General features: G+C 39.5%; 1 protein-coding gene across 3 annotated transcripts in view; it reads left to right on the top strand.

Annotated features, from left to right (window-relative positions):
* The window catches only part of Tmc1 (transmembrane channel-like 1), a 183,652-nt gene that overhangs the window by 138,460 nt on the left and 31,759 nt on the right, over positions 1–13,433 (top strand). For all 3 annotated transcript variants that reach the window (XM_087574986.1, NM_001441500.1, NM_001441501.1), the window contains 1 exon segment: positions 3,048–3,176. In XM_087574986.1, the coding sequence (XP_087431112.1) occupies positions 3,048–3,176 (129 nt within the window).

Raw genomic sequence — 13,433 nt, 5'->3', positions numbered from 1 at the left:
ACTGTATGGATGAGAATACAGAGAGAGACATTTGCTTAAGACCTTGTAGGAACTAAATCTCACCTACATAACAGCAATGTAGAGTTTCCATCTTTATTTAGTGCTGGTGAATTGTCCCCATGAAATATAATTATCACCGGGCACACCCTTTGGGCTTCTTCCCATATATGAATCCCTTTATAGTATCATTATGCATTGTTATGCCTTGAACTGTTGGTGATTCTTTTGGGTTTACAGACCTGAACTATCTAGACAACTCAGCTAAATGCCCAGGAGTAAAGTTGGGATGTGTGACATGTTCTTCAGGGGACTTTGTGCAGTGTGACAGAACTTAAGCTTAGATGATATTGCTGAGGTGGTTAAGCCACTATTTTAGGGTTCTCTGTTCTTGATAGCCATGTATCTCTTCCCCAATCTGTGAATAGATACTTGTAGTTTATAACACCATATTCAGATCCTCCCTAGGAATTCTATGTGAATGTTATACCTTGGGAAAAGATAAAGACTAAAATTCAGAATGGACATAAAAAAACAAAGTCCTCCCAACCTACTTCTAGGTCATGGTAGTTGTCAGCATCTTGTTTTAACATTGACCAGGAAGTAAAAGGAAGAGTGAGAATGTAGAAGAAAAAAAAGTCACATTTCAGAACAGTTAGGAGTTACTAGCATTCATTCATTCATTCCATTTACTTAATGGATAATATGTACCCAGCAGTGTTGGATACTAGAGGTATGAATGGGTTAAAAAATGGACCATAGTTTTGTGAAAATTATTTTTTACACAGAGAGGCAAGGCCATTAACAATGTAATTATAAAAAGATTTCAAATGTACACTGGTAACGAGGCAAAGATAAAATGCACGGAACCGAGTGCTTTTCACAGCACTTACCTGTGTAAGTCAAGCAAAGGAGGCTTTTTCCAGTAATGCTCTAATGATGGCAATCGGTTCGTACGAACTGAGACAGGAAGTGAATTAGGTTAGGTTAGTAGATGAAGATTATATGTAGTGTGTGGAGTTCCCTGAAAAAGTGTGGAGTTTGATAGTCTGAAAGAAGGCCAATGAGATTGAAAAAAAAACCCACCAAAGAAGAGTAATTCAAGAATAATACGGAAAGCTGTATGCAGGAACCTCCCTCCTACCCACTGCAAGGATGAGGGCCCACTTGTCCCAGTTTGAAAACACCTGTGGGCAAAGGCTCTCTTTCCTTTCCATCATTTTTCTGTTTGTTCCTCAGCTTTGAGGTCAAAATGCCCTTCTGATTAGAGTCATTTGTCATGGGTGTTGCTTTGCTTGGGGATTAACGCTAAAATAATTTAAAAATACATAATAAGTTTTCAACAACCTTTTGCCTTTATTTTATTTACATTATAGTTAATTTGTATCTAAAGGAGTTGATATATATTTCATTTATGTTATAAAACAAATGTTAGTTATTAAGATTTCACCTGGTACTCTGACATGGCCAGGAAAGTAATGGTGGCTCACGAGGCTGGGAGTTTGGGAGGCCCAGGTCTGAAGCATGTGGCTGGAAATTCGCTGATGACTATTTGTCAAATGCTTACTTGCCTTATGAGACAATGCACTTGTTATTTTAGAGAGGAAACCAACTAGAGGTATGGAAGTCAAATAAAAAACTTATAGACTAATAATTCTTCTCAGTATTATTAATATTTAGTATTTAGTAATAGTACTTCTTTTTCTTATTTTTTTCCTTGAGATGAGGTCTCATGGACCTCAAGCTTGACTTGAACTTACTGCATAGCTGAGGAGGACCTTGAACATCAGACCTTCCGGATTCTGTCTCCTGAGTGCTAGTGTCCCTGGTCCCACCATAGCTTGTTTGTACAGTGCTGGGGTTTAAGCTCAGTGATTTGTACACGCTAGCTGATCACTCTGTCAACAGAGCTAAATTCCCATCCTTGAGCAGCAGCAATTCTGCAAAGTTGTCACTTTATATATTCAGTGTCTTCCGTCTTTAAGGCACAAATTATTGGAAAGAAACAGAAAAGGTACAATAGGAATGAGCTATGGTGGGGAAATTTATAATTGATATTTTTTTATTAATATTTAATGTCATGTTTCTGTGAAGTAACAGTGACCCTCCTGACCATCTCACAATGCACATACTTTGTACTTAAATTCAAACCCACACCACAGAAGGGACAAGACTTTTCTAGAACTTTTATTTTTTTATACCAGTATACATATTATGTATATGCACACACATATATATGTATATATACATGAGGTAATTTGTTAAAAATATGTTCATCCTACATATCTTGTTCTGGAGATTTTTAATAGCTCATTTTCAAAACATTTAAAAAAAATCTCTGTGTGGTTTGAATGTGAAGGACCTTCTATAGGCTCATGTGTTTGAAAACTGTATTGTGAGCTGGTGGTACTGTTTTGAAAGGTGGTAGGACAGTTAGGAGTTAGAACCCTGCTGGAGAAAGTGGGTAACTGTGGGGAGTAATCTCACTGCTCTTCAGTCTTTGCTTCCTCACTGTGTTGGTAACATGATCAGCTACCTCACATTTATGCTACTATGCTTCTTCCTTGATTAATAGACCGTATCACCTTCAACTGTAAGCCAAGGGGAACTCTATTCTCTTACATAGCTTATCACCAGTTTGGCCAATGAGAAGGAAGGTAACTAAAACAACGAGCTTTTTAACGTGTGTCATTGAAGTTTAATCTGTGTACCACACACTTTACACCTTAGAAACGTACAATTCAATGCCAGGTACAAATTTAAAATTTCTGCATGGACAGTATTTTTCTACCAGCTTTTAAACTTTAGTTGCCATAAAGTTTCTTAGTCAAAAGAAGATACCAGTATAGTGATTCAAGGATAGAGACAGTTTGAGAGTAACAAAATACAAGGAAGTTATTTTTCATTTATTAGATATAACTTCTTATTTTTTTCCTTTATCACTAACTCTAGCCTTCCAGCCAGTAACAGAAACACAACAGTTTTGATAGCAATGTTAAGGTCATCTGAAGACAGAAATGTGTGCACTAATAAAGATTGTATCATACCAGGAATTCGTGCGTCTCACAGTTTCTGATGTCCTGACCACTTATGTCACGATCCTCATTGGTGACTTCCTCAGAGCATGCTTCGTGAGGTTCTGCAACTACTGCTGGTGCTGGGATTTAGAATATGGCTATGTAAGTACAGTACTGACTTTTCCTGCATTAGATTTTTCCCTCTGTGATTCATTGTTGATACATGTTCTACAAGCGGCAGAATGCCTCTGAGTTACATGAGTGAGGTCACCTTGTGAGATGCTATCAGTACAGTTATAACTCAGAAGAGTCCAGATATGAGCATCATACTTTCCAATCTGAAGTAAAATTAGCTCAGACTCTTTAAAGCAATGGACCTCTAACTGTCAGTTAAAATGTCGAAAGAAATCTTGGCCTTACTGGCAGTTCCCTTCCCATGAATCTAGTTTGTGCTGATACAAGATTGCTGGAAACTGTATATTCTAGATCTCCCTGTGAATTTCACTATGGGACTGGGCAATTATCACGCACCAGTTCCTATGTGGTACATGAGGGGATAAAAGGATTCAGTGAATATGGAGTTTGCTTTATGAAGTTCACAGGCTAATAAGAACCTGACAGGGATAACAGCAGGAGACTGGAGATTTCAAGGAAGACCCAGTTTGCTGACAGGGCTTTACTAAATGGAGCCCAGGGGCAGCGGTGCTTCCTGAAACAAAAGCACAGGTTTCCCTATTTGACTATTACCAGCCCTTCCTCTAAGACCAAATTAAGGTCCCCCTCCAACTCAAGGGAAGTGGTAGAGCGTACATGGTTCTGTGGTCTGGCATACCAACAGCCCTTCATTGCTCTTTTGTACAGGTAAAATAGGTTTCAGTTAATCCTTCAAAATAGGAATTGAAGAACTAGTGGTGTCCCTGTGCTTAAGTTCCCAATGGCTTTGTGAGCACCATGAAGGCACCCCAGATACCATTTTAGGGCTCTCAGTACCTAAAAGTTTGTTTCTTTTCTTTCTGCCTCAGTCTAGTTGCTATGTTCTAATTTTCACAAATATAGACTTTTTTCTTTTAAAAATTTCAAGCACAAGATGGTCTTTTCATTTACACTTACTATTTCTGCTTCAAAGGGATGCTGTTATCCTAGAATTGGACATAGGCCATTCCTTCTTGTCATTAAGCATTCCTTTAGCATGTCACCTCCACAGAGTTCTTCTCTGGCCATCAGTCTAACATAACCCATCAAATGCTATCAAAACTTACAGTTTTGTTTTACGTATAAGATGTGCAACTACTTGAAATTTTTTAAAAACTTCTATTCCTTGTCTCCTCTTACAGTGAAGCATTCATGAAACACTACCATCACCACAACAACAAAAAAAAAAACGAAACAAAACAAGTAAACAAATGTCTGTTCTTTGAACCATGTTTATCACATAGCAAATGTTCTGTGCTGACTGTGTAGTTGAACTTGTGCCTCCACATCCTGACACCACCAGCGCATCAATGGCAGCTGGAAGAACTCTGTCTTTCTGTGGGCAGTTGATCTGGTTGTGTGCTCTAAGCCAGCAATGATTCTCTCACTACCATTGAAGGGGTATTCACTATCTGACTTTGTGACAGTGCCTTTTATTAGGTCATCTCTGTCACCCTCACTTAATGTGCCCCTTGGATAAGGCAGAAGCAGTTAGGTAATGTTCTCTGATGTAATGCAGCAGATCCCGGATGCCCTGTACAGTTCTCCTATTGCTTGCTATGAGGTATTCTTCTGGCTTGGATTCATTTCTATTTTCCTGGCCTGATTCAGCTCTTCGGAGGCAGACATAAAAATTGCCATCTCTTTCTTAGATCATGGCTTCTCTTCTGTCTGTTTGCCTTTTATCCCTTGATGCTTTCTTCTTAAGTGGTAGAAAAGTTGACTGTGAATATGAAGTCAATATAACATGACCTGGATGCATAAAAGCTGTAATTAAATGACTAAAATTTATTATTTATGTTGTGCTGACAGAGCTCTTGGGTTAGTACAAAGCACAGGAAACAAGTTTCTGTTTTTAAGTCATAAAGAATTTTCTCTCATATTACCTTTGGAAGGTTCTTTGAAGGGAAAGCACAGAATGAAAACAAGTTATAAAATGTTAATGTTGGATGACATATCTTTTTTAGTGGATCATATCATCCTGCCAATTGGCTGACTAATTTCCTTGGAAGCCTGCTGGGACTGGCTACTTTGAGCAAACCCATGAAAGGTGCTGAGGGGCATAGAGATGAGGAAGCTAGAGCCCACTGAGAGGATGCAACTTTGACCTGAAGTCTTGATTTTTAATTTGTCTGCCCAGTGTTTAGATTTTTTTTAGCGATCTAATACTTTTAAAACTGGGAACTTCTACATAACACATCTTTTTTTCTGACATGTTAGAAAGCCTAGACATATTAGACTTGTATTTCTAAATGAGAAAATAGTCTTAAGGGCAGAAATACCGTCTTCTGCTGTTATATTCACGCTTCAATATTTTTTACAAACTCCACTACTCTTATTTTGTAAGCTCTAAGAATCAAGAAGGGTATACAACATAAATGGCAAGGACAGAATAATTGTTCTGGGTCTTTTGTGTGTGTGTGTGTAGAGAAAGTGAGAGAGAGAGAGAGAGAGAGAGAGAGAGAGAGAGAGAGAGAGAGAGCGCTCTATCAATACAAAGACTTTGTGGAGGAGGAGGCCTCTGAGTTGATCTTGAAGGTTGAGTAGGATTTCAAGAGATGAAGACATTTCTCAGAAGAGATAAATGAGACAGGGTTTCAGAGGTGAAATGTACAGGGTTTCTCTGCTCTTGCTTTAGGTTTGCTAATTGACAATTTGTCCTATAAATCACTTGCCATGATTGAAAGGAAAATTTGAGATGAGGTGAGGAGAGATTCCCAAGAATCTTCAGGAACTGAGAGAAAACATGGCCATTTCTGTCACAATGTATTATTTCTTTGCTTCTTGGAATTCTAAAACTATAGTGAGATTATTGTAGAAAAATTAGAAAATTCAATCAAGTTAAATATAATAATAGAAATCACAGTTGGATAGGGTGGCACATAACTTTAATCCCAGTACTCAGGAGACAAAAACAAGCATATCTTTGTGAAGTCAAGGCCATTTGGATATACATAGTGAAACCCTATCTCAATAAAATAAAATAAAATAAAATAAAGAAGAAAGAAAATTAAAAATTAACAGAGGAGTGCAGGGGGAGGGGAGGTTTGGGGGAAACAACTAGGAGGAGAGGAGAGAGGGGAAACCATGGTTTGGTTGTAAAAGAAATAAACAATAAATAAAAATAAAACACCACAGATAATCCTAGTGAGGTTATGTAGATTATCTGAAGTAAATACTCTTATTTATATGTGCATAAATATTACATATTTATATATTACATTATACATTAAATGTATATTTGTGTATGTATATATACATGTGTGTTCATACAGGGGTAGATAATCTATGTGCCTATTTTTGGGGACTGCACTGGCTGTGTTACCACATCTTCATGTTACTAACAGCTAGACTATAATATGCAATTTATTTGAGCGCTGGGGACTTAGCCCAAGGCCTTGGTCATGCTAACTTGTGCTCTACCACCAAGTGACTACCTTAGTTCTCTACAACATAAATTTATTTATTTTTATCATAGAATAATTATATAAGGCAATGTGGTTTTCTACGATGCTTAAACATAGCATATACTACAATATGCATGTACTATATTTAACTAGTCACGCCTTGCTTGTTCTTTCTTACTTTCCCCTTCAATACCATTGATTGTCTAAGTTTTAATATCACATCCATTATAGGCCCCCCTATATTCCACACATGATGGAAAACATTCAATACCTACTTTTTCAAGTCTATCTTATTTTTACCATGGTAATTTTCACATTAGTCAATTTTTCCACTAGTGACCTAATATTGTTCTTTTAAAAAATGATACGGTTTTCGGGAAGTCCCACACCGAGGATCCCGGCCCGCAGCAGCTCTCTGCTCCCAGACCCGGTGAGAGAGAGACCCAACCGCCTGGTCAGGTGGGCACTCCTGAGGCTGCAGAGCAGAAGAGACCACCAACACTGCTCACCCCTGCCCACATCCCTGGCCCAAGAGGAAACTGTATAAGGCCTCTGGGCTCCCGTGGGGGAGGGCCCAGGAGCAGCAGGACACCTGCCAGAGACACCGCCCGACCCTGAAGGATACAGACCGGATAAACAGTTCTCTGCACCCAAATCCCGTGGGAGGGAGAGCTAAACCTTCAGAGAGGCAGACAAGCCTGGGAAACCAGAAGAGACTGCTCCCTGCACACACATCTCGGACGCCAGAGGAAAAAGCCAAAGACCATCTGGAACCCTGGTGCACTGAAGCTCCCGGAAGGGGCGGCACAGGTCTTCCTGGTTGCTGCCACTGCAGAGAGCCCCTGGGCAGCACCCCACGAGCGAACCTGAGCCTCGGGACCACAGGTAAGACCAAATTTTCTGCTGCAAGAAAGCTGCCTGGTGAACTCAAGACACAGGCCCACAGGAACAGCTGAAGACCTGTAGAGAGGAAAAACTACACGCCCGAAAGCAGAACACTCTGTCCCCATAACTGACTGAAAGAGAGGAAAACAGGTCTACAGCACTCCTGACACACAGGCTTATAGGACAGTCTAGCCACTGTCAGAAATAGCAGAACAAAGTAACACTAGAGATAATCTGATGGCGAGAGGCAAGCGCAGGAACCCAAGCAACAGAAACCAAGACTACATGCCATCATCGGAGCCCAATTCTCCCACCAAAACAAACATGGAATATCCAAACACACCAGAAAAGCAAGATCTAGTTTCAAAATCATATTTGATCATGATGCTGGAGGACTTCAAGAAAGACATGAACACACTTAGGGAAGCACAGGAAAACATTAATAAACAAGTAAAAGCCTACAGAGAGGAATCGCAAAAATCCCTGAAAGAATTCCAGGAAAACACAATCAAACAGTTGAAGGAATTAAAAATGGAAATAGAAGCAATCAAGAAAGAACACATGGAAACAACCCTGGATATAGAAAACCAAAAGAAGAGACAAGGAGCTGTAGATACAAGCTTCACCAACAGAATACAAGAGATGGAAGAGAGAATCTCAGGAGCAGAAGATTCCATAGAAATCATTGACTCAACTGTCAAAGATAATGTAAAGCGGAAAAAGCTACTGGTCCAAAACATACAGGAAATCCAGGACTCAATGAGAAGATCAAACCTAAGGATAATAGGTATAGAAGAGAGTGAAGACTACCAGCTCAAAGGACCAGTAAATATCTTCAACAAAATCATAGAAGAAAACTTCCCTAACCTAAAAAAAGAGATACCCATAGACATACAAGAAGCCTACAGAACTCCAAACAGATTGGACCAGAAAAGAAACACCTCCCGTCACATAATTGTCAAAACACCAAACGCACAAAATAAAGAAAGAATATTAAAAGCAGTAAGGGAAAAAGGTCAAGTAACATATAAAGGGAGACCTATCAGAATCACACCAGACTTCTCGCCAGAAACTATGAAGGCCAGAAGATCCTGGACTGATGTTATACAGACCCTAAGAGAACACAAATGCCAGCCCAGGTTACTGTATCCAGCAAAACTCTCAATTAACATAGATGGAGAAACCAAGATATTCCATGACAAAACCAAATTTACACAATATCTTTCTACAAATCCAGCACTACAAAGGATAATAAATGGTAAAGCCCAACATAAGGAGGCAAGCTATACCCTAGAAGAAGCAAGAAACTAATCGTCTTGGCAACAAAACAAAGAGAATGAAAGCACACAAACATAACCTCACATCCAAATATGAAGATAACGGGAAGCAATAATCACTATTCCTTAATATCTTTCAATATCAATGGCCTCAACTCCCCAATAAAAGACATAGATTAACAAACTGGATACGCAACGAGGACCCTGCATTCTGCTGCCTACAGGAAACACACCTCAGAGACAAAGACAGACACTACCTCAGAGTGAAAGGCTGGAAAACAACTTTCCAAGCAAATGGTCAGAAGAAGCAAGCTGGAGTAGCCATTCTAATATCAAATAAAATCAATTTCCAACTAAAAGTCATCAAAAAAGATAAGGAAGGACACTTCATATTCATCAAAGGAAAAATCAACCAAGATGAACTCTCAATCCTAAATATCTATGCCCCAAATACAAGGGCACCTACATACGTAAAAGAAACCTTACTAAAGCTCAAAACACACATTGCACCTCACACAATAATAGTGGGAGATTTCAACACCCCACTCTCATCAATGGACAGATCATGGAAACAGAAATTAAACAGTGATGTCGACAGACTAAGAGAAGTCATGAGCCAAATGGACTTAACGGATATTTATAGAACATTCTATCCTAAAGCAAAAGGATATACCTTCTTCTCAGCTCCTCATGGTACTTTCTCCAAAATTGACCATATAACTGGTCAAAAAACGGGCCTCAACAGGTACAGAAAGATAGAAATAATCCCATGCGTGCTATCGGACCACCACGGCCTAAAACTGGTCTTCAATAACAATAAGGGAAGAATGCCCACATATACGTGGAAATTGAACAATGCTCTACTCAATGATAACCTGGTCAAGGAAGAAATAAAGAAAGAAATTAAAAACTTTTTAGAATTTAATGAAAATGAAGATACAACATACTCAAACTTATGGGACACAATGAAAGCTGTGCTAAGAGGAAAACTCATAGCGCTGAGTGCCTGCAGAAAGAAACAGGAAAGAGCATATGTCAGCAGCTTGACAGCACACCTAAAAGCTCTAGAACAAAAAGAAGCAAATACACCCAGGAGGAGTAGAAGGCAGGAAATAATCAAACTCAGAGCTGAAATCAACCAAGTAGAAACAAAAAGGACCATAGAAAGAATCAACAGAACCAAAAGTTGGTTCTTTGAGAAAATCAACAAGATAGATAAACCCTTAGCCAGACTAACGAGAGGACACAGAGAGTGTGTCCAAATTAACAAAATCAGAAATGAAAAGGGAGACATAACTACAGATTCGGAGGAAATTCAAAAAATCATCAGATCTTACTATAAAAACCTATATTCAACAAAACTTGAAAATCTTCAGGAAATGGACAATTTCCTAGACAGATACCAGGTATCGAGGTTAAATCAGGAACAGATAAACCAGTTAAACAACCCCATAACTCCTAAGGAAATAGAAGCAGTCATTAAAGGTCTCCCAACCAAAAAGAGCCCAGGTCCAGACGGGTTTAGTGCAGAATTCTATCAAACCTTCATAGAAGACCTCATACCAATATTATCCAAACTATTCCACAAAATTGAAACAGATGGAGCCCTACCGAATTCCTTCTACGAAGCCACAATTACTCTTATACCTAAACCACACAAAGACACAACAAAGAAAGAGAACTTCAGACCAATTTCCCTTATGAATATCGACGCAAAAATACTCAATAAAATTCTGGCAAACCGAATTCAAGAGCACATCAAAACAATCATCCACCATGATCAAGTAGGCTTCATCCCAGGCATGCAGGGATGGTTTAATATACGGAAAACCATCAATGTGATCCATCATATAAACAAACTGAAAGAACAGAACCACATGATCATTTCATTAGATGCTGAGAAAGCATTTGACAAAATTCAACACCCCTTCATGATAAAAGTCCTGGAAAGAATAGGAATTCAAGGCCCATACCTAAACATAGTAAAAGCCATATACAGCAAACCAGTTGCTAACATTAAACTAAATGGAGAGAAACTTGAAGCAATCCCACTAAAATCAGGTACTAGACAAGGCTGCCCACTCTCTCCCTACTTATTCAATATAGTTCTTGAAGTTCTAGCCAGAGCAATCAGACAACAAAAGGAGATCAAAGGGATACAGATCGGAAAAGAAGAGGTCAAAATATCACTATTTGCAGATGACATGATAGTATATTTAAGTGATCCCAAAAGTTCCACCAGAGAACTACTAAAGCTGATAAACAACTTCAGCAAAGTGGCTGGGTATAAAATTAACTCAAATAAATCAGTTGCCTTCCTCTATACAAAAGAGAAAGAAGCCGAGAAAGAAATTAGGGAAACGACACCCTTCATAATAGACCCAAATAATATAAAGTACCTCGGTGTGACTTTAACCAAGCAAGTAAAAGATCTGTACAATAAGAACTTCAAGACACTGAGGAAAGAAATTGAAGAAGACCTCAGAAGATGGAAAGATCTCCCATGCTCATGGATTGGCAGGATTAATATAGTAAAAATGGCCATTTTACCAAAAGCAATCTACAGATTCAATGCAATCCCCATCAAAATACCAATCCAATTCTTCAAAGAGTTAGACAGAACAATTTGCAAATTCATCTGGAATAACAAAAAACCCAGGATAGCTAAAGCTATCCTCAACAATAAAAGGACTTCAGGGGGAATCACTATCCCTGAACTCAAGCACTTACTACAGAGCAATAGTGATAAAAACTGCATGGTATTGGTACAGAGACAGACAGATAGACCAATGGAATAGAATTGAAGACCCAGAAATGAACCCACACACCTATGGTCACTTGATTTTTGACAAAGGAGCCAAAAACATCCAATGGAAAAAAGATAGCATTTTCAGCAAATGGTGCTGGTTCAACTGGAGGGCAACATGTAGAAGAATGCAGATCGATCCATGCTTATCACCCTGTACAAAGCTTAAGTCCAAGTGGATCAAGGACCTCCACATCAAACCAGACACACTCAAACTAATAGAAGAAAAACTAGGGAAGCATCTGGAACACATGGGCACTGGAAAAAATTTCCTGAACAAAACACCAATGGCTCATGCTCTAAGATCAAGAATCGACAAATGGGATCTCATAAAACTGCAAAGCTTCTGTAAGGCAAAGGACACTGTGGTTAGGACAAAACGGCAACCAACAGATTGGGAAAAGATCTTTACCAATCCTACAACAGATAGAGGCATTATATCCAAAATATACAAAGAACTCAAGAAGTTAGACCGCAGGGAAACAAATAACCCTATTAAAAAAATGGGGTTCAGAGCTAAACAAAGAATTCACAGCTGAGGAATGCCGAATGGCTGAGAAACACCTAAAGAAATGTTCAACATCTTTAGTCATAAGGGAAATGCAAATCAAAACAACCCTGAGATTTCACCTCACACCAGTGCGACTGGCTAAGATCAAAAACTCAGGTGACAGCAGATGCTGGCGAGGATGTGGAGAAAGAGGAATACTCCTCCATTGTTGGTGGGATTGCAGACTGGTAAAACCATTCTGGAAATCAGTCTGGAGGTTCCTCAGAAAATTGGACATTGAACTGCCTGAGGATCCAGCTATACCTCTCTTGGGCATATACCCAAAAGATGCCTCAACATATAAAAGAGACACGTGCTCCACTATGTTCATCGCAGCCTTATTTATAATAGCCAGAAAATGGAAAGAACCCAGATGCCCTTCAACAGAGGAATGGATACAGAAAATGTGGTACATCTACACAATGGAATATTACTCAGCTATCAAAAACAACGAGTTTATGAAATTCGTAGGCAAATGGTTGGAACTGGAAAATATCATCCTGAGTGAGCTAACCCAATCACAGAAAGACATACATGGTATGCACTCATTGATAAGTGGCTATTAGCCCAAATGCTTGAATTACCCTAGATCCCTAGAACAAACGAAACTCAAGACGGATGATCAAAATGTGAATGCTTCACTCCTTCTTTAAATGGGGAACAAGAATACCCTTGGCAGGGAAGGGAGAGGCAAAGATTAAAACAGAGACTTAAGGAACACCCATTCAGAGCCTGCCCCACATGTGGCCCATAGATATACAGCCACCCAATTAGACAAGATGGATGAAGCAAAGAAGTGCAGACCGACAGGAGCCGGATGTAGATCGCTCCTGAGAGACACAGCCAGAATACAGCAAATACAGAGGCGAATGCCAGCAGCAAACCACTGAACTGAGAATAGGTCCCCTATTGAAGGAATCAGAGAAAGAACTGGAAGAGCTTGAAGGGGCTCGAGACCCCAAAAGTACAACAATGCCAAGCAACCAGAGCTTCCAGGGACTAAGCCACTACCTAAAGACTATACATGGACTGACCCTGGACTCTGACCCCATAGGTAGCAATGAATATCCTAGTAAGAGCACCAGTGGAAGGGGAAGCCCTGGGTCCTGCTAAGACTGAACCCCCAGTGAACTAGTCTATGGGGGGAGGGCGGCAATGGGGGGAGGGTTGGGAGGGGAACACCCATAAGGAAGGGGAGGGGGGAGGGGGATGTTTGCCCAGAAACCGGGAAAGGGAATAACACTCGAAATGTATATAAGAAATACTCAAGTTAATAAAAAAAAAAGAAAAAAAAATGATATG

Source organism: Rattus norvegicus, chromosome 1 (genome assembly GCF_021556685.1).
Source record: "Rattus norvegicus strain SHRSP/BbbUtx chromosome 1, alternate assembly SHRSP_T2T, whole genome shotgun sequence".
NCBI lineage: Eukaryota > Metazoa > Chordata > Mammalia > Rodentia > Muridae > Rattus > Rattus norvegicus.
The sequence above is the reverse complement of the archived record's forward strand: the minus strand, read 5'-3'. Positions and strand labels throughout refer to the sequence as shown.